General features: G+C 41.4%; 1 protein-coding gene across 2 annotated transcripts in view; it reads left to right on the top strand.

The window, feature by feature from the left end:
* Nucleotides 1-3,490: 3,490 nt before the first annotated feature.
* The window catches only part of grb2a (growth factor receptor-bound protein 2a), a 34,252-nt gene continuing 15,369 nt past the window's right edge, over nucleotides 3,491-22,373 (top strand). The window contains exons 1-3 of one of the 2 annotated variants that reach the window (XM_066704342.1): nucleotides 3,494-3,646; nucleotides 3,742-4,170; nucleotides 5,614-5,926. In XM_066704342.1, coding sequence (XP_066560439.1) covers nucleotides 5,849-5,926 — 78 coding nt within the window. In that variant the 5' untranslated portion in view covers nucleotides 3,494-3,646; nucleotides 3,742-4,170; nucleotides 5,614-5,848. Of the gene's footprint in view, nucleotides 3,647-3,741; nucleotides 4,171-5,613; nucleotides 5,927-22,373 lie in introns of both variants that reach the window. The other variant, XM_066704341.1, reaches the window with a different exon arrangement.

The raw sequence follows: 22,373 nt of genomic DNA, 5'->3' as shown, positions 1-22,373 counted from the left end.
CAATACGATTCTACCTGTTTGGTTTCTGGAGGAGTAATTCCTGGGGGCGAGGGACGAGTTTTCAGATGCCATGTTGTCAAGAGAGAGGTGCGATTCAGGGTAACGCCATGGGCTGCACCAACAGGTCGTCTAAATAATACAAATAAAAACAAGAGCAACAATGATAATGATAACAATATCACCAACAACAATAATAGCAATCACAACAATATTAATAAATGAAACTATACACAGATTATCTTAAAATATGTATTTTATGAAGTCTTCACTTTTGCTGAAAATTATAAGGAAGGATTACTTGATTTCTTAGCAGACACCCTTATCCATTATATGACATTAGATGAGATTAAACAGTATTTCCACATTTTGGTTTTCATTTCTAACTTCAGAAACTGGGCTGTCTGCACCATACATCTTAGACATATAGCCATGGATCGATACTGCGGTGTTTGGGTATGCTCACCTTTTGCCTCCGATGTGTGCAGTAGAAGCAGATGTCAGAGCACAGCTGCTCTCAAAGTAGCGATCTCTCGCATTGCCTCTTCAGTGCACTGTCCTGCAGCAAGACTCGCAGACTTTTCTTGTGCAATTCGTTCTCAGAGCTCCTTGTATGCACTGCTCTTTTCCCGCCCTCTCTCCCTCTCTCATTACCCACCCCAACTCATCTTGTATCCCTAGCACTGCTGTCGAGGATGCATTCAGCACTACATATCCATATTTTAGCAAATGCAAAACTGCGGAACCTGCTAAGGTACCACCCTAAGTGGCCACTAGAGAATATCTCCTTAATCCGAGACTTCAACCCACTTCACGGGGTGCCCTGCATTCACAGCATAATGGCTCGATAGTCCGCAATCACTGTGTCTCATTTTGCAATTAGCTAGCAATCGATCTTCTGTTGTTTGGTCATTTCATGAAATGGTCTTTCTAATTGGAAGTGCGACAGAAAGCGTGATTACATGAAGACGATTTCATACGAAGCGATCAATAGAGTTCAAATCAATCAATAGTGTTTTTGTGACATATCTGCTTCCACACCACACATCAGAGGTAAAAGGTGAGCATACCCAAACACCGCAGTATCGATCCATGGCTATATGTCTATGATTTATGGTGCTGACAGCCCAGGTTCTGAAGTGGAAATAGGTATTAATCTCACCTATAGAGGCTCAGTATTTCATTAATACAACTATAACAACAACTATGTAATTTCATTAAATTCAATCTGCTATTTATTACCTGTATCTTCTTTAGAATTTTAAGCAAAAGTGAAGACTTTATTAAATATGTATTTAAAGATAATCTGTTTATTGTTTAATTTATATGACTTTAGACGTGGTGTTTAATGCGGTGGACATTCTCCTTTGTTGCTCTTTGAGTTATTATCAGAGTATTGGTCAGCTTTTTAAGTGTGTAAGTGTGTGTGTGTGTGTGTGTGTGTGTGTGTGTGTTGGGTTGGGGTTGGGAGACGGGATGACATTTTTAGACATTTTTCAAAGGCTTAAATCATACTGAACTATTCTTTCCGTAGAAAATACGGACATCAGCACAATACCTTTGTTTTGCGTGAGGCTGGCGAAACTCCTGTCTGATGCAGAATAAAGTACATGTTGGAGAAGTGCACGGTTTCTGCTTTTTGTTGTCAAAGCACACCGGTCATTTCTAATGTTGCAGAAGTTGACAGTCAGGTTGAAAATCAATTACAAGGACAAAGTGTTGAAGCTTGGTAGCATTCAGTAGACGGCAGGCAGTCTGCAAGAAGAACGAATCAAGGTATCGTAATGAAACTAGTCTTGTCATCCACAGCTTTGTACGCTAGGTGGAAGTAGAGGACAGCTAATATGGACCCAGATCGGTCCTGCATGTGAATGGTGTTTAAAGAGGATGGGTCAATACCTTATACTACAGTCTACAATATAGTACAGTACAATGAAATATACAGTACAGAAATTACAGGACAGTGCAGCATATATATATATATATATATATATATATATATATATATATATATATATATATATATATACATATACATGAGTCTACTTCCCACAATATTTTTCAAAGGTATTAACAACATAACTTTCAAGACATCCTGGACATTGATCAACCAAGAGAACAAGCAGGATTCACAAGTGGATATAACACGACGGTTCATATACAGTTCTGGAAATTAAGTCAGAGTGGTCTCTTAATTTTTTCCAGAGCTGTATATGTATTACAAGAAGTAGTGGAAAGATGTAGAGAATATGAGCTTCCACTGTGCCTGAGAAAGGATTTGATTCAATATATACAGATTCAGGCATCGGGGGTCTAATTTTTGGAAGTCTATATAAATCTTATTAAATACATCGGCAACATTGCCACATCAACAATCCAACTCTTCCAATGCACAGAACAGATCAAGGTCTGCAAAGGAGTACGCCAAGAAAACACAATCACTCCAGAACTCTTCACAGGAACATTTGAAGTGTTCAAGACTTTGTACTGGGAAGAAAAACACATTAGAATAAACAGAGCTTACTTGAACAAAACTATCTGATCAATGCATAATTCCATGGCCATGAGAGATGGTCACTAAATGCAAAAATGATACACAAACTGGAAACAACACAAAGAAGTATGGAAAGATGTATATGTGAATAACAAAAAGAAACAGAAAAACAAATAAACAAATCAGAGAACAAACAAAAGCATGTGACATCATTGAAAGAGTAAAAATGTTAAAATGGCAATGGGCCGGGCACATGGCAAGAAGAACAGACCAGAAATGGACAAAAGAAACTATCAAACGGATCCCAAGAGATGAGAAAAAAGCACACATTGTAGATAGGAAGATTAAATAAGAAGCATTGCTGACGCAATGTGGAAATGAGATGCTGTACATTAAAACAAGTGGAAACATCTTGGGGTAGCCTTCTTCCAGCAGTGGATCAATATTGGCTGCTGCTGCTGATGATGATGATATATAGCGTATATAATGACATCTGTTTTTTTTATATATTTTTTTAATATATATAAATATATACACACACAATACTAATAATAATATGATTGGTTATGATTTAAGCGTGCTAGACTTATAACCGTGATAGACTTATTTCTATATATTGAACTATATTTTGTTTTGGAGTATAACTATTTTATATTGTATACATCTATACAAGATGCAACCTTTGCTCTGTGTAACGTCTGTATAGCATTTTGTTGAATGTGAGTCAGCCTAGACAAAGGCAACTACAAGAAGAAGCATAGGAAAACGACAATGAAGAAGATGGGCCTGAATATAACAGCAGATCATGTAAAAAGAGAAAAAACGTAATCTATTTTAAAAAAAAAACGTGTCTATGTGGCCCTAGACGAACACAAAACACGTGGAGGAGGTGTGACAATCGCGGCCCCCACGACCCTCCGCAACAGGCCGGGCCGAAGCATCGCGAGAGTTCGCCAGAGCCGTGCGAGAGGCTGCCGCACAGCGCATCTGGAAGGAAGCGGAAATAAATAGTGGATTTTTTTTTAGGCTGAGGAAAGAAAAAAAAAAGGGGGGGGATACATCTTAATAATCTCTTCATATAAAGTGTCCATTTCACGGCAGGAGGAAGGTAAACTTGCACCACGGCGCTGGACTGACCCGGAGAAGCCTGAGGGGGTGAGTTTGTGTGCTCGCTTTAGAAGAAAAGAGGGCTTTTCTTTTCTCTCTCTCTCTTTTTTAATAAAGTGTTTTCTTCGCTTTTCGCCCGTGAGGCCTGACGGCTCCTGCTCGACGAGGAAACCGACCCGAGGATCCGAGTGCAGGGGGGGAAGTTGACGAAACGGTACTGTGGGCTGGGGTCACATGGCGGACGGTGGCCGACACTGGTCCGATCCGGGTCCATTAGCGGACGGACGTGAAAAGGCGAGGGAGCGTGTTTAGGGAGCTGTACAACGCGGTTCAGTGACACAGGACAGGCGACTACACGGTAACTGGCTGCTCCTCCATTGGACCCTGTCCTGCACCGGTTTTACCGCAGAAGAGGGGTAAACCCGTAGGCTGTCCCGGCGCTGTTAACTCGCTTTATACTGGACTGAGCGCCACTGTCACGCCAGAAAACGCTTAGGATTCAGAGAACAGACCCCGTCGAAGAACAATCTGGAACAAACACTGCGAATCAAAGTGGCATGCTTTGTTGTCAGGTAAACACCACATATCTGTGATTATTTCAGTGCGTTTAACATATGCACACACACATGCTAAGAAGTATATTGACTAATTGATCCTGGCACAGAGGCGGACGAATTGGATGTTTTTTCCGTGTGATTGAAATGCGACCAGCTATGTAGGCTACTCTCGGAGAGGAGTGGGTTATTAAATGTGCCTCGATCGACCCTTCCCTTGGTACCAGTTCTTGTATTTATTAATTTAAAACGGCAGCTTGGTTTTAAGATCTAACGTTGCATTACGTGGATCATGTAGCTACTTGAATTGAAGCCACGTGTATTTTCAGTAAAGAAAATAGTGTTAAATAATAACAATAAAACACATTTGCATTTTAGACACGCTTTGTAATGTATTCATTTTCCATATAGATCGGTGTAGAAATAAAGCAAAGTGGGTACGTTTGCTTAAGATTGATATATGCTTGTATTGTTGACGTGAAGCGTAGTAATAAGGCAAATATTATTATATGCACACTTTATTTGACTGACTGCGCAAGGCTAAATGCATTACCATTACGTTTTCAAATTGACGACACTGAAAAAGACAGTACAGTATAACTTGTATGGAATTGTTCATCCGCCATAACCAGGAGGTATGAGCCGGTGTTGTCCGTTTGTTGCCTGTGATATACAGCTTTCACATCATCTTTAACTGAGAAATGTACTGTACGGGCGCACAAACGACTAGCAGGGTTCATTAATGTCATATTTGTAGTAAGATATGATATGGAGCATTAGCCTACATGTGGAATTGATGTGCAAACTTTGTCGTGCTAGTTCATACGCTGTGTGCTGGATTGTTTTTTTTTATTGTGAGGACATAGAAAAGCACGCCTTTTATGTGACCTGTCCATCTTCCCTTAAATAATAATACTAATGCATGCCATGGAGCACAAAACGTTAAAGTAAACGGGTAACTGGCATTGAATTGAGTCCCCGTTATTGCAACTTTAGTGCTACACAGCGCCAGCAGCAGACGGTGATCGATGCCATACATGATAAATATGGCAACAGCTTCGTTTACCCAGCGCCGAGCGGGGATTGGCTACTTCCGCGAAGGCAATCCTAACGTTTCATTGGCGCTGTCGAGCTGCTGGCCACCGATTGGATGACACGGCCAGACTCGGCGTCCCATTGGTTGTGTACGCTTACGTAGGCGCTTATTGGCAGCCGTCCTTTTCCTGTCTCTGATTGGATGTTCGGGCCAGGGTCGTCCTGTGATTGGCTGGGGGAAGTGTCAGCCAGATGGTTTCCTTCCTCTTTTGGGAAGCATTTGCCTTCAGTGCAAGTAGGATCTCCAGGGCGCGGCTCCATCAAACACTTTAAACCCAGCACCTTGTGATTATAATCCCTGTGACGCCGATGACACGGTCGCCATCCCCAGCCCGCCGGTCACCGATTTACCTTTTTCCTTTGCAGGTACGCGGCCGCAACCTGTATGTGAGGACCTAACCCCGGAGGAGCGGGTCAGCCGGGAGGAGAGGCTCGGAGCGAGTGCACCCACGATTGTTTCTCCCCCTTTCTCTTGCTGATTATCCCCGCACCGGCGTTTCGACAGGAGGAATAATCGACTCGATACAGCGGCATCGATAGACTACCTGTCCGATACTGTAACACACAGGTGGCAGAGACTCCCCCTCCCCTCCCCCCCAGCATGGAGGCCGTTGCCAAATACGATTTCAAAGCCACTGCCGACGACGAGCTAAGTTTTAAACGGGGAGATGTCCTAAAGGTAATGGCTGTCTTCTTAATATTGTCCCGTTGTTTGCGACAGATCTGTGTAATCATGTGCCGAGTTCTTAGTCAGGGAGAAATCTGTTGCATGTTGAACCAGATTCAGGGTATGCTTGGCTCTCATCCCCCCTGAGGTTTTTCACACTTTATTTTGGGATTTGTCCTGTTAAAATTTCCATTACACATCCTCTCATACTGTCTTGCTGCTAAAGTCATTTATTGTGTTGCAGTCTCTCTATCCCCTGTGCCACACAGGGCTTTCTTTGGATTGTTTTCTGTATGAAACGTGATGACAAAACACAAACTGGGATGGACACACACACCACTGTGTCCCATTGTCTGTCTTCAATGTCTTATTCTTCACATACAGAAGACATTTTCTTTTTTTAAGATTTTTTTTAGACGCACTCATTGGTCTGTTTGTGCTTCTAGGAGTCACTTTTCAAAATATTTATAAAACAACTTATCTCTGTATATACAACAGTAATTCTCAGTTTCAGGAAGGAAACCCACAAAGCAGTGGCCCAGGATAGGTAATTGCACTGCATTTTTTAACTGATGAGTGCATGGTCAGTAGCCTTGCTAAATTATATATAAATGCAATTTATTTTTATCAACATCTAAGATTTCAGAGACTGTCCAATTTAGCAGCATTTTGCAATGAAATGTATTCACAGTATTGTATGAAATATCAGTTTTTCTCCCCTAAGCTTTACTGTGCTTATAGAATGTAACTTGATAACGAGCTTAATCAATCTCGATCAACCTATGGTATCCTTAAATGTGAATTTCAAAATCTTTTGATCACACAATTTGCTTCTGCTTATGATTTTTTAAATTATATATTCACTTTCATGGAATGTAAATGATTGTTCTTTTAATTTATTAATTAATACAGACAACCTGTATTATATTGAGCCATTTCTTTAAATGAAGTGCTGGAAAAATCTGCTACTTTTCACAGCCTGTTTTATCAAAAACAAATGAATTCAGACATTCTCAAGCGATCATGCATTATTGTCCCGATTGATCACATGGAATAACATCACCCAGTAGCTAACTGTCCGTGTAATTCTTGTGGGTGGGGGTACATTTTCATCATTGATCTTTGCTGATACAGAAATATGTTTTTGCAGGAAGTGATGTCAAGAACATGTTGTATTTCTTAGCAGTATGTGCTCGACCTGTGTTGCAATTTACAGGTCAGAGTTGTTTCAGGTTTCCCCTACAAAACAGTTACGGGGAAATGTTTGTCATATGATTTCAAGGAACGTTGTTTAGATGTGACCAGTTAAATATCTAGCAAAACACTGGCTTTGCCTTCCAACAAAACTACAGTTTTATCCAGTTATATTCAGCGGTGCTTGTCACCTCCCCTTGTAATGTATTCGGCCTACATCCAGAGTAATGTTTGAACAGAAGAGGAAATGCAGGCAGGCCATGTTGCCTCTGCTGAAAGTGCCATTCAAAGCAACAATGTCTTCATTCACTTTGATCTCTTACTGTAAGCAATGTAATTTTCCCTGAGTGCTGTGTGTGGGGACAGATCGAACAGGATTGCCCTAAGATTGTGGCCAACTGAGTTCAAGCACAGGGCAATTTCTCCTGCACTTCTGAGACCTCTCCTTGCCTCTGATACCCGATTTAAGGCAATGTGAACTTCGAACCTGTGTAACATGGCTACAGTGACAGTCTGTGTAGACCACTATTTATTCTGCTCAACTGTGAGTCCAAAGCCCCGGCTTTTCTCATTAATAAATACAAATAAAACCACTCTCCTTCCCGTCTCTGAAGCGGTAGGCAGGACAGGATATTAAGATGCTGCTCGTGGGTGCTTAGGACAATTTTGACGCAAGCACTGGGGATTTGGACGTAATCATCTTAGTCTCTATTCCTAGACGTCAGTGGAAACTCGATAGGCATTTTTATATATATATAATTTTTTTTTTTTTTTTTGGTCCATCTGTTTGTTTTCACATACTGCAGAGTTTATTTGTACAATCTTGGACGGTCGAGGGTTAGAAAAGCCATGGCCACGTCTCCCTGATCCACCTGTGAATGCCTCTGGTTTTATTTTGATCACAACAAAGCCTTGTGGAGACATTACACAGGCCGGTCATGTACCTTGTATGTGTAGGACACTGGTCAAGAAGGAGGAGGTGTTTCTGCATCTCTTAAAGGTGTAAACCTCATTGCTGCTGCATGTTAGTGTGGGGTTGTTGTGAATTCATTGTGTGGGGTTGCTGATGATTTTGAAACCTGCACGGCTGTGTCCTCTTCAGAGGAATAGTCATTCTGGCAGAGGGCAGGGTAGAAGGCTTGCCAGTTTGCTCTGCATTTCTCAATATCTGGGTGATGACCATCTTCCATGGAAAGAGATTTGGGGAAGTGCCTCAGTCACATTATAATATTATGAGAATGCTTTTCTCTGCTCAGTGTAGTTTTTAAAGTGGCGAACCGCTTCTCAAACCTGAAGTGGATCAAAAGCAAATCTTACTTCTGTCTCCTATTACTACAGAGGGTCTTGACAATTGAAGAATAGATCCAAACAGCGCTGTTATTATGTGGAGCAATGTGTATTGTCCCGGGGGGGGGGGGGGTGTTGTAGCAGTCCAGGTTACTTGGTTTGCCTGATTATCATGTTGGTGTGTGGACATGAAGGACTCTGGGGTTAGGCCCGATACGCTTCCCTGTTCTCTTGAAGCCCACCATGATGTGAATTATTTTCATGTTCGGAGACAGGATGGTGATTAACGCGCCATAATTATCGCCAGTGGTTCCTGTCGTGGGACTTCTGGCTGTGAAATCCGCTTTAATGTGCCAGCCTACAGCCACCTGCAGCCAAGACCGAGGTGTGAATTTGGGTAACCTGCATGTCTTACCCCTCCTCTGGGTCTCCAGGACTGAAACTATGAGCCCAACATAAATATTAATCAGTGAGCGCAGTGCTAACAGCTTGATTGTAATACTCTAAGCCTGCAGCGCTGTGATACTTAAAATTTAATTCCTGCAGGAGTTACATAACAAGCAGTCTGGACAGACGTGTACAGGCCTTAGAAATCATCTGCCCCTCAAGGTTGTTGAGATCATAAGACAATATAATTCAAAAACATTTAGGTTAGATTGTTCTGTTTTCTCTCTCTAAAAGTCATTTCCTAATTTAATTGAAATGGCAGGGTTGTGGGCTGAGGCCCTGATTCGTCTGTTCAGACGCCACGTTTCGGAGCCATTATCAACTGCTTCGCTGCATTAGTCTTGCTCCCTGATCAGAAGAAATACCATGATTTGGGCATATGAAACCATGCCATGGTAAAGCTTTGTATTTAAAGGGGAGGGAAGTGCAGATGTATATCCTACGTGTGACTATTGCATATCCTCCGAAAGCTTTGTGATGCTCGCATGTGATTTCCTGAGTCTTGTCTGTCTTCCGGGGACTTATAACTATCTGATATCTGTTGTAATTGAAGGTGGCTGGTGTATACATGATATTAAAATTGCAGAACTAATTCTAGTGAATTGTGTGGGTGTAATTTTTTCAGGATTAAAAGCAAGATATATATATTTTTTTTTTATCCTTGACGTCGATCTAGTTTTTTTTCTTATCTTGAAGTAACTGAATTAATGTGATTTTTATTTTTAGAAAGTTTAAAAAAGGGAAGAGTCCAAAAAAGATTTAATCTCAAGGGCCACTGACATGGAGGGCAGAGTTTACAGTGGAATAAATTGCAAAATATATTGGAGTTCCTGTGAATTCTGAATAGCAGAAAAGAAAAAAACAAATGATAGTGTTAATTTCCGTCCATTTCATGATGTGCGTACATCTGAAAGTTGAGCTCGATATGAAATGTAGAACAAAGTCGATGGCTGCAGATTTGGTTCATAGCCTGAGTAAAGAGGAACCAATTCTACAGCTGATTCAGGGTGCTGCATTTATCAACCTTAAAATGTGTTTTTACTTGAAGCATCCACCCTTAAAGCGCTCGGGAGATGTTTCCAGGAACTGAAGTCATCGCGCTGCAATTCAGCTGAATCGGGTCTGGTTTTAAACCGAGAGAAAATGTTAACAGAGCAGTGCTGTGAAACCTGTCATTTGTTTTACTGGAGCCACTTGAACGTTTCCTGTAAGATTACTTAGTCGGAATGTAACATTTCTGTAACGCAATAATAAATGACACGCATGCCTTGCATCTTCCTGTAATTTACTTTTGATTTAACTTTGATGCTGTGGAGTGAACATTTAAGGCAAAATTATATTTATGTTGTTATGGGATATATATGTGTGTGTGTGTGTGTGTGTGTGTGTGTGTGTATATATATATATATATATATATATATATATATATATATATATATATATATATATATATATATATATATATATATATACACACACACAAGTTTGAAAATAGCTGGCGTTACAATAGTTTTAATAAATCTTAAATGCGGGGTGCCTTATTCCAGGGATTTTATATTGAACAATTATCCGTATTATATTAGGATGGTACAGCAGCTCCCGTCTAAAAACAATCCATATTCACCGATGTCTCAAATTATTTATTAGAGAAAAAGTGAACCATCATAATGCTTACGCGTTTCGACTTATCTTCCTCAGAGCACATATATACATATACACAGCATGATTTACTGTCACATAACAACAGTAACACAAGTAATAGTAATCACGCAACACATGCGCTGTAAAGGGTACAGATTCAGGAAGATTTAGCACAGCCGGGTTTTTAGTGGCGCATTAACATTTGCTAGACAGGGACATTTCTTTCTGACTGTCGCATCTTGATTCTACTTACAAGTACAGCACGTTGTTAATACAAAATAGTTATAATAATAATAATTGAACCACTTCACCATCTTAATAAAAAGAAAATGATACTTTCTGCATGTGTTTGCATTGCTTTCCAATTTATTAAAATGCAAACAAAGGTTATTATTAATTTTATACAAATGATATCAGTCTAAATTAGAGTGGGTGGGGGTGCTTGCAGATCGAGTTCAGCCCGGCGACGAGAGCGGGGCGCAGCGTGTGCGCTTGTGCATTAAAGCATCTCTTGGTTGTGTTGGTTATTCTGTGTCACTTCACTCTCCTCCATGTCTGTCTGTGTTTCTGATGCTCATTTCTTGCTGCATCCGACACGTGTGGAAGAACCGGGAAGAACGCAAAGCGTCCTAATGACGAAAACTACTGCCGTAAAGACTGCAATTTGCAACACAACGATCTAGCATAATATGAAACGATAGACGTTTTTCTATCGTCATACGATATATATCGTCATATCGCACAGCCCTACCGTGGATGTATTCAAGGTCAGACTGGTGCAAATTGCTCTGCGCTCAGTTTCACGTCAAGACAAATGTATACATAAATGCATGGAATTATTCCATGAGCATGGCTTGTGCTAGCAATCACTCTGAAAGAGGCACCAGGCCAAGATGAACCCTAACCTGATTAGTAAAGGAAGTCCTTCAAACTGAAATTGCTGTAGATCACTGTTGAGGAAGGCATCTGCTCAGGTGGCCAGTGTCAGGTGATCGTATGTGTGAACACGGGGTTGCGTGTAGTGGCAAGTTTACCATATTTGATACGTGTTATCAGTGCACGATTACAACATTGCTGAGCATGAGTCTGTAGAAGAAAGAACATACTGGCTGGCTGGGGGGGGGGGGGTGGTGAAGTCATCTCCTTCTGAAGCTGAACATAATGCTGTTTTGGGCTATGTGACCAAGGGAGGTCTTCTGTCCCCTTGTCATGGTGTGGTGGTGTTCTCTACAATGGTCAGGTGACCACCAGTGTCGCATGCCCCAGAAAAATAAATGTTCCAGTGTATGATTCCATCTCTTTTCCTAAATTTGCTATTCAATCGGTTATTTAGTGCCCAGAATAGGATGGATGGATGGATGATATGTAAGTTTGGACTGGTTAGGGAAGGCAGGATTAAAACTGACCACCGCTTCTGCTCCCGAAGCTTAAAGGAGCTGATGGCTCAGTAGGCTGATACAAGATCCCATCCTTTTCCGTCTCGGACCTAATTTTCGCTGCACCTCTCTGCTGAAAGTTGCAGACAAAGGGATGTGCTCACAGGCCCAATGCATTCAACAGGCCTTTCAGATCATGAATGTATTGGTTACAAGCATGGCTCTGAAACCTACTCTGGCTCCATAATCTACAGGACGTTTATTTTCTTCCTGGTCTAATTATTATCAGTGCCGTAGCCCCATTCTCACGTACAGGCTAGAATTTCCTGGAAACCATTCCTTTAGCAAGGATATGGCCTTTTTTGTTTGTCTTTCTCCCTCTCCCTCTCTTACATCATCATACAGCCATTATCTCCATCCACAGAGAGTGTGTTGATTGTGCTGTGGTGTGTGGAGAGGGGAGAGTCGATACAACAGAAACCTGTTCTGAAGCTCTCTATAAACTGCTTATCTGCAGTACTTGTTCACATGTCTTTGTTGTGTTGGAGCACTGTGGCGGGGATCTGGCCACGAATATGACATTGTGCTCCTTGTCCAGCAGTCCCGTAGTTGTCTGCGTCTCTCAGTGACTCAGGCTGACATTGTGGCAAATGGGGGAGTTTCCACTGACACTATTTTTGGAATTCAATGAAATGTAGGTGTAGGTGATGTAGACACCTGTTTGTTTCCTTCAATGTCATTGTTTTATATAGTATTGTCTCTTAAGCAAGCTTGATTTGACTTGTTTAATTCATTTGACTGCCTTTTTTTGTGTCTGGCAGTGGTGGTGCTAACTTCGTCATGTTCAATCCTGTGCCTCGGCTTCTGCAAGGTGACTTGTTTGAGACCAAATATATATTGCTCTTCTCCACCCCACATAGCCTTCACATAAGATCCTGTGAAAAAGAGAACCAAATCATAGCATTCAAAATAATAATTTGCATGGCATATGACCTTTTTAGTATAATTTATTTTTTGTTCTTGGGCCCCCTGCACTCTATATTACTCCAGACAGCTGATGTAAAACGTAAAATAAAATGGAATGGCTATCGCTTTTTTTTGCCTTGTGAATACACATCCTTGCGGTTATGAGAAACGAGACGATTTGTACGCTGTGGGGGACCGAGGAAATCGTTGTCGCTTCAAGCTGAGTGCTGTGACAGATTTTGTGCTGCTGTACTAAACCTTTATACGCTTCTGTCAGTTTCCCTCAACTCAAGATCAGCTCCAGTCTACTGAGGCTTCTGCTCCACCGTCGGCTGCAGAATCGAGCCGACTGAACGCGCTAGCATAGAGGGAGGATGACGCTGCCTCTTCGCGAGGAAGGTTTTGGCATCGTGGTTGGAAAGAGGTTTAACTTCAAAGTCCACAGACTCTTTTTGAAGTATATAAAATAAACCTACCGTAATCAACTATGCTCCTTGTGTCCTCTATCTTGGCTGTTAAGTTAAATAATTCTGATGTTTGTTAGAATGCCGTGACAACTGACTATTCGGTTTCCAAACACTTTGGTGCAAATGTGTGTCTTCCCCCACCCCCATGTATGTTTTTTTTTTGTTTTTGTTTTATAGCTTTACTTGCTTAATTTGACTGCCTTTTTTGTGTCTGGCAAGGAGATGGAGCATGGGGGATATAGCAGCTGCTCGGGTTCCTGCAAAAAGGCCATGGATCTTTAACTAGCACTTCATGTTTTAACAAGGGAGCTTCGGGGCTAAACATTTATGAATACAGATATGTGCTGGCTGTGGTCTTAAATTGGCCCAGATGACATTTTTGAAGCTGCGCTCATTTATATATATATATATAATTTTTGTGGGCAGCACTGAAAGCAAAAAAGAAAAAGAACATACATTGGGGGGAAAAAATTAAATCTGGATTCATGTTATTACCCCAGCCTGTGTGTATGGGGATGGGGGGCTAGGACCGAGAGGCGTTTCGCCCGTATCAACTGTAAATGTGTCCGTAGATTTGTGCTAATTCTGAGCTGCGATTCTTATTGTTCTATTAACACTCCAGAGATTAATTGTCTTTTTCAGGCCTGATTCCCTTTTGTGTCTCTGCTTGCCTCTGTGGGTTGGCCTTTGTTCCCGAATGGTTAAGGGCATTTCTCTGGTGTGTGGAGGAGGGGAGTGCCTCACAATGAGAACCCTAATGAATGCAGTCGTACCGGCAGCAGCAGCAGCCCTGTCTCATCTCCATCCACGACTTTAGCCCTGCAGATGGAAACCCATATTTTCCAATTGGCTCGGATATTTGGAGGCATTAGCTAAATCGCAACTGAAAGCCAGAACTGGAGAACAAACAATGCTTATCATTTTCAAGTTAACCTGACACTTTGTCCCCCCTGCCCCATAATCTTTATGATCTGAGTATTAATCTGAGAAGAACCTCTTGTATGGGAGCTATTGACAAATCTGGCCAAGGCTTTGAACGCCTTATTTGTATTATATTTTTGGGCTATAATCTTTCTGGACCAATATATGTTTTAGAAAAGTTCTCTAATATTGTTGATATCAATATTGTTTGTAAACTGTACTGGGCAGTTTATTGTGCAACTGAGACAAGTGAGGAGTTCAGTTTCGGTCATGACAACGCATAGTGCTTCCTAAAAACCACAATAACAACAAAAACCTTGTACAAAATGTAGCAGTGATTGTTTAGAAAGGCCTTCATAACCTGTTTGGGAATTACCCTAATTTATGCTGTACTTCATCTTTGCTTTCTTGACTTGGTTTGGAAATTGTGGAAGACCCCTCTGCTTTCTCCCCCAAGACCTTCCGTTATTTTCATTAAGTCCCAGAAATACTTAATATATAGTCATCTTCTGGTTCCATATACCTCCCCTCCCCCCAAGCCCTGATGTGCATGTTAACATTTGTCACTTTGCTTTGCATCTGTGCAGTCGGGAGTGTTGTCTGTTTAGGATCTTTCAAAACATCAGCGCAGTCCACAAGGAAGAAGGGAGCCCCTTTCCTGACATATTAAACAATGAGGGGGGAAAGGACAGGCCAGAACTGATGAAGAATAGAACAAAATAATGAACAGACTTATTTTCAATTAGAGAGATTTGTAATTCTGCAATTTACTACAGAGCCATGTCAACAATCCAGCTTTGGCCCAGATTCTTTTGTCAAATGTCTGTCCCTTTTTAAGCGTGCCAGAGCACATATTTTATGGATTAATTTCCGCCACTGGACTCAGCGTCTCATTTCTGGAGACAGTGTGACCATGTGGTATGACCGATCCCAGCCCTGACACCACAAACCGGGCAGGAAACCAGACTTCACACTGGCCTTCAAATAGATACTATAGTCTCCTCTGGTAGTTGTAGGGTATACGTGCAGTTTTTACTCAGCCTTTCACAGATGTTTGAAAGTTATTTTCCTGCCAAATATCCCCCTAACTAAATATAATTGGTTGACTAGTCACCCTCCATGTATATCTGTCAGTTGAGACCTCGGGTTCAGGCCCGCTGTTTCACAGAGGAAAAAATGTAACCAGGGTTCGCAGTAAATATTTTAAGTAGTTCTTCAAAAGCTCCACAACACCATCCTGCTAGTTTTTGTTCCGTTTCCTTTAGGTGTTATCTTTTTAGTTATCATTGATTTATTTCTCCTGTTTGTTCTTCTATTTCCTGTAATATGTGCCGCTGCTATGTCTTTGTGCTGTCTGTCCTCTCCCCCCCCTCTTCCCCTGGTGGTGGTGGTATAAGAAAAGGGGAACAGGAGACCTTGTTTCAGATTTAACCCCTTCTATTCTGGATATAATTTTTGAATACTTTAAGTCTGGGTTACTACAGAAAATCTGATGGGGAGAATTTCTGAATTGGGCTACTGGTGCCAATATTGCAAACCAGTGTCTTAAAACAGCCCCTGCAGTACCCCCTGTTAAACTCTCAAGCTAAGCACTGTTGTGAATCTAAAAAAACTAACATGCAACAGCTGAAGTTAGTATTATTTTTGTCACATATCCCTCAGTCTTGTATCCTTGCAAGTTTTAACAAACTTCTTGGAAGAAGTAATAAACTGAACAAGCAAATACATCCACACTCCATGGGAAATCTGCATTTCTAACAGCAAACTTTTCACTCTAAATGGACTGAATAGGGATGGGAGTACTCCTTTAAATTTAGATTGGGACTACGGTTTCACCAAAAGGAAGAACAATCTCAACGCGTACAGCGAAAAGTAATACAAAACCTTCTTGGTTTACATCTGTGGTTGCCAAAAACACAAAGCATTCGATCTCATCTTATTAGAGACTCTCACTTTCAAAACAGTTTATCCATCGCAAGATTTTAATTGTGAATTCTTCTAGTTCACACAGCTTCTTTGTTTAATATGTTTATAGAGATGGATAGTGTGTTCAATAAAGATAAATTGAGGAGAGATTTGAAAGGTTTTTTTTGACATGCTAATTCAAGCCTGACCGAAGTCATTGAAAGGTCTGTCTGACAAACCACAGTGCTGTGTTGTATCTTAATTTCTTTGATCTTGACCACAAACTTGTGATGCGCAGTTCTTGGGGAAGATTTGGAGTGGACGAGAAAAGTACACTGTTGTCACTGGGGATAGCTCTTCCTTCAGTACTTTTACCTTTCTATATTAGCCTTTGTTGATGCTTTTAATAGTTTTAACTGTTGATGAGGACCGTAATAATTGATATCTCCTTTTTGTACTACACTGATGAGCGGTAACAGAAACGCAAATGTTTAAATCTACAAACTTAAACCCATGTTCAGGTATTGTGACATGCTTGGCCAAAGAGAGCTCTTCTAACTGTCCCACAGGTGGATGTGTGTAGTGCCTAGAGATCCATACGGTTAAATCTCCACCTCTAGGTCATTGTCAGTTTGCAAGATGCAGGAGGTTACAAGAGAGTGCGGTGTTGAAGCAGACTTGCAAGTTGAGTACAGTCATCCTCTGTATTTTGATTTCTGTGCTTTGAAATAGTTCTATTGGTTTCAAAGTGTGTGTGCGTCTGCGTGCAGCTTATCAGCACCGTGCATGCACCACACAGCATGCACTCCTACCTTCCTGTTTTCTTTGAACTTCAGATAATTTGCAAGATGTTAGAACAGTGCGAGAACTAGTGCAGAGAAGTCTGGAAGTACGGCAGAGGGTTTCAGAGATTGCTGCTGTCGAACCTGTTTCAGACCGGCAAAAAGTAAACTGTCACCACCCAGGCTGTCAACTGTGTATGCGCAATGGCTGGCTTGGCCCTGGCTTCAGTTAGGCCTATTTAAAAACAAGGTACCACGCTGTTTTGGCCAATGTTTTGGCACTGCAGATATGTTGGTTAATCGCAAATCAAGGCCACCAGATCATCCAGTTTCTGTTTCAGGCAATTCAGCCATTGCATTTGGCAACACTCCGCTTCTGATGTTCTCAGTATCAGTGACGTCCGTTGCAGATTCTGAGAACTTGGTGGTGAAGGAATGTGGAAGAAATGAAGAGAACCAAGTAGTTTTGAAAGATTTGTGAAATGTTACTTAATCGCACTGAGAAGAGGAACTGGGCAAGGCAGAGGTCGATTAAAGTGATGATTCTGTCTGGTACATTTACATGGAATCAAGGGATTGGTTGTTTCCTGAAAAGAAGCCAGTTGAAGTGAGGAGTCTAAATGTGGAAAGGGTTTCTGCTTACATTTGAATGAACAAAATAACTTTGCAAAATTGTGCTCCTCGCAAACTACGGTTCCTGGTCTTATGAATAGGATTCACAAATTCATAAATGTAGCAAAGAACATCTTTAAAAGCATGTGCATTCATTATCCCTTATGATAAATTTATAATAATCTATGTTCAGTTGAAGCCCTTATGTATATTAATTATGTCTACTCATTAGGTCAGTGATGTGTAGTTGTGGTGCAGTGATAGGGCGTGGGTTCACCAAATCTGTGGATGAAGTAATGGATTCTGTTCTTTGCAAAATTAACTCATCCGATTAAAGCCCAAGTTTCTGGGATACCGTAGCTTGTCTTGCGGTTTTATTTGCAAAGATTATCTTATTGAAACCACCGTAATTCTACCGAGAGTATCATGTTGTTTTAGGCAAATGCCATTAGCAAGATCTGATTCCTAGTTTTGTAGGAGCCTGAAGGCCTGCTTCCTGTTACTGGTGAAACCTGTTTGAAAAATGCTGATTTTATATGAACATATAAATATTGAATGCATTGTAATGGAGAAACATCACTGGTGTAGTGCCGTCACAGAGATCCACTTTGTTCCCGGGCATCCCTGCAGGCAGAGTGACACTTCTGACAGCTCTGTTAGGATCACAAACACAGGATGACCTAAAACAGTTTAGGTGATGACCTCACTGGGAATTAATTAATCTGATCACATGTGTATGGACCCTCTACTCAAAGTAATTCCTGTTTGCATGTTTTAAAGGAACAGAATTGCTGTGTGTCCAAATATATGCCAACCATCCCTGCCGAGGCAATGTTTCAGAGAAGCATAGCTGGTACATTTACTGTTTTGTAACGTTTCTAAAGACAATTACTTTAAACTAGGAACTTGTGAAAAGCAGCCTTTCTAGTTATTGAAGTGAAGCTGGGAGTTATTTTAACATACTGAGAGATACTATCAAGACTCATTCTCTTAAAATTTTAAAGACTTGATCAGACACGTTATCTTTCATGGAAAATCAAACTAGTATTTTGGGGGAGTGGCTCACTTGGCTGGTGTTACCCGTCTTTTGTGGATCTCTATCTATATATAAAAACATACAGGAGAACTATATTTTCCATTGTGTTTGTATCTACTTGACTTATCAGGTTGGGGTACTATTCTGTAAAGACGGAAAAGACCTGTAACTGTCATTTGCTTGCAAAGAGTACAGTAAGCAAATTAGCCCAATGTGCAGTCTTTGAACAAGATTTCTGCTGTGCATCTGTGGGAGGAAGTGAGAAGGTGGGGTAGTCTTTCTGTTTTACCAACTGAAACAATTGATTCAACTTTCAGGCTTTTTGGTTTGTGTAATATGAATTGCCTTCCCCTCCACTGTTCCAGGCAAAGCAAAGTATTTGCATTTGACATACTTGCATGAGCTTTATAATGAGGCACCAGGATATGAAATGGAGAAACGGTACAGTGGAAGTGAACACTGATGCTTTAACTACAATTTTTTTTATCTTAAATTTTAATTCAACTAGTCATTCCAGTAGTGTTGTTGTACAGGTTATTACAGTCTGTGTTGCCAGTGATGAAGGCACAGCCAAAATGTTTAGCGTTTACAAAAGCTCTCGATTATCGTTGTGTATTAGGAGGTGGGGCGGGGGGGTATGTACAATGCAGGTGAATGAGGGAATGCTGGATCTATAGATCGGCTCTGGTCCCCATTGTCTGGGGAGCTTGGTGTCGTCATAGTTCTAGTGGGTCCCACTGTAGCTCATTTAGTCACCTTAAGTTATCCTGAAGTTAGATATACTATGCAGCTTGTTTTTTCTTGTGTTTTCATCACATAAATTTAATCGGGGCCCGATTACTTGGGTCGTTAACTGGACGGAAGAGTTCATGGGTGGTAATGCAGTTTGCTTTCACCGCCTTGTCCCCCAGAATTGACAGAACTTTGTCGTGTGGTTTGAGGTGTGCCGGAATGCTGAGCTATGGGTTGTGTTCATTGTGTGCTCAGGAGACAGCGGAGTCAGGTACAGAGTTGCGAGTCCAAAGCCACACACCTCTCTGCATAACAGACCAGCTGCATGACAAGGTTTGTTTGTCTTGGAGTATCCAGGGTAATTTGTCCGAGGCTGTTTGTGAAGAATGAACAGCCCTGTTGTCATATCAGAACTCCACGGTAGTTGTTGCCAGGCAAATTGTTTTTATTTATTTATTTCTGTGGCCCTTTTTTTAGTATTTTGCCCTGCTGGAAAAGGAACCAATATCTGAACTTTGTCCTGGCAGTTTTTTCCTTTCATTTTATCTTAATTTTTCTAATTTGTTTCATAGTTTACATGTTTGTGCATATGAGACTCCTGTGCTATTAAAATAACATGTAGGCCCATGTCCTAGCACTTAAAGTTTCCCCTTTGATGGGCTTACTGAAAATGGGAAGCTGCTTTTTGAGCAAAACACGATTATGGATTTCTGCAAGTCACTATAGATATTCATCAGCCGGTTGGGATGCTGATACAAGAGTGGCTGGTGCTTTCCTAATGGGGGGGGTGAAGAGATTCATTGACCCAGTTTTTGTGAGGCCGCACAGTCAGTCGTTCGCCACGGGGCATGGGGTCTGTGGTGTACAGTGTGAAGAAGAAAAAAGACTGTCCCCTCCTCGCAGAAATGTGACACATTATATTTCAGTGTAGACGAATGTACTCATTCTAGCTGAGCCCTTTTCCTGTCTGCTGGGAGAGCATTTCCTAGTGTGCTTTCAGTCTATGAGGTCGAAAAGACACTTTTTGGGGCTGGATTTGTATTCAGAGTTTTTCTATTGCTTTTGCACCAGCGAGGTGAGATTTATCATCGCATCCGGCTGGCTGCTTCGTCTGTCCTCAGCTTCCTGTCACCAGGGAGTATAGGTGTATATTTGTTTGCAGATGTATTTGAGAATGCATTTGAATCGGGCCACTTTATTTCCCTACAAAAAACAAGTGCGCACAGTGAATGGTTTACAGCTTTTTTTTTTTGTGTATATTGATATCTTTTACTTCAAAGCCCGCTCCCTGTTTTCTTAACTTTCTGTAAATCCTAATTCCTGAAGATGCAAAATGAGCAAGAAATCAACAAGATAGAAATCGTTTGATCTTCTCAGATCTTTAAAGTCTTTGGGCTTTTCTGTGTACTGTACCATCTCACCCCAACTCTCTTTTCTCTGCTATCTGAGGACTGCATGGCTAGTTTAATTTGTTACACTCCTCTACAACTCTCACATTATCTTGCTTTCCTTACAGAAGGTACTGAATTATCTTGGCAATTTGGCAAAGCGGTGTATTGTTGCAGCCATCTTATTATGATGCGTATTTATTTTTAAGTGTTTGTGTGTCTAGGCAATGGATGAGAGAGAATCCCAAAAAGCTTACTCAATATTTTTGAATCCCGCAGGAGGTGGGGGTGGGGAGGATCACAAAACTGACAGCAAAGCTCAGTCTTTTGACCAGCATTTTCTCTTTCTAAGAGAGCCCTATACTTTTATCCTCTCCTTCTTCCAGTCTTCGGCAATTAGCTGTAATTTATCTGTCTCAGAAACACTGCGTAATGAATCTTAAAGTAATAATAATCATTAAGGGTTTTACGTGCTGCTCAACATGCAATTTTAATAATGTTTAAGCACTCTGCGCAAAAAAGAAAAAAATGAAACTGGTTTACGCTGCCAAAAGCTATACAGATATTCTATCCCAATGTCAGTAATAGTAGTCAGCAGAATGCCACATGTTGGGCTTTCTCCTCTTATTAACATCGTCGGCTCTGAACATTGAAGTCTTGTGCAGTTAGTGGTTCGTTAATTTATTTACTTGTTTATTTTTAACAACCTACAAAGAAATTAAAATCGCAGACTTTTTTTTAAATCCAAACGCCCTCTTAATGCTAGTATGGATTACTCTATGAATAGAAAGCAATGGTTAAGACGACTGACACAACGATGTGGTTATTCGAATTCTGCTCTTACCTTGTCGTTCGGAGGCTGACGTGGAGGATAAGTTTTTTTTTTTGTTTTTTTTTCCTCCCTCTGCAGCAGCTGACATGGCTGCGAATCTCCACGATCATCTGTTTGAAAAATGAAAGATGGATAAATTAAATAAGCTGAGCTAATAGTGCCACAAATCCCCGCCTGCCCCTGACGCGAGCAGCAACGCTCATAGTTTGCTGCCGATTCACAGCTGACGGCCAAGAAGTCTGAACATTTTGCTCGGTATCATTCTAGATGGGTTATTATATTATTCTGATCAAGAATTTAGGAACAATCTTAGTGTGTATAGCGTGGTCCTGGGTGTTATCTGGTATGTGACTTTGCACAGTTCCTCACACTGTGGTATAAAACTGCCAGACTTCTTTGCTCAACTTGTGTCCTTGCTGATGGCTGGATATGTGTGCAGAACTTTTTCTTTTTCCCCCCTATCTGTCTGTCTCTGAGATGGGGGATGTTCACTTGTAACCCTGCAAAGTACCAAACACGTGAGATGGGTGACGTTGGAGATGTTCCTGTTAAGTGTTGCATGGGGGCGGGAGCTTTGTCCTGAACTGTGACGCGCGGTGCACTGTGTGAATGATGGACACCATGGTTCCGTGCTGTTGCAGTGCCGTGCTGTTGCAGTGCCGTGCGCTGCGGTGCGCCAGGTCAGAGCCATCCAGGCTCCCACCCCGAGCACAGACCCCCGGCCCGGAGTCGGCCTGCTCCTGCGCTCTGCATTAATTGAATTTAACGATGAGCTCAGCCCGGTCTGTGCTGATCTCATCATGAACTCCATTACACCCTGGCACCCAGTCTAGACTGGAGCTGGATTTCAATTATGTGCGGAGCAGCGATGCT

This window comes from Amia ocellicauda, chromosome 5 (genome assembly GCF_036373705.1).
Source record: "Amia ocellicauda isolate fAmiCal2 chromosome 5, fAmiCal2.hap1, whole genome shotgun sequence".
Classification (NCBI taxonomy): Eukaryota; Metazoa; Chordata; class Actinopteri; order Amiiformes; family Amiidae; genus Amia; species Amia ocellicauda.
The sequence above is the reverse complement of the archived record's forward strand: the minus strand, read 5'-3'. Positions and strand labels throughout refer to the sequence as shown.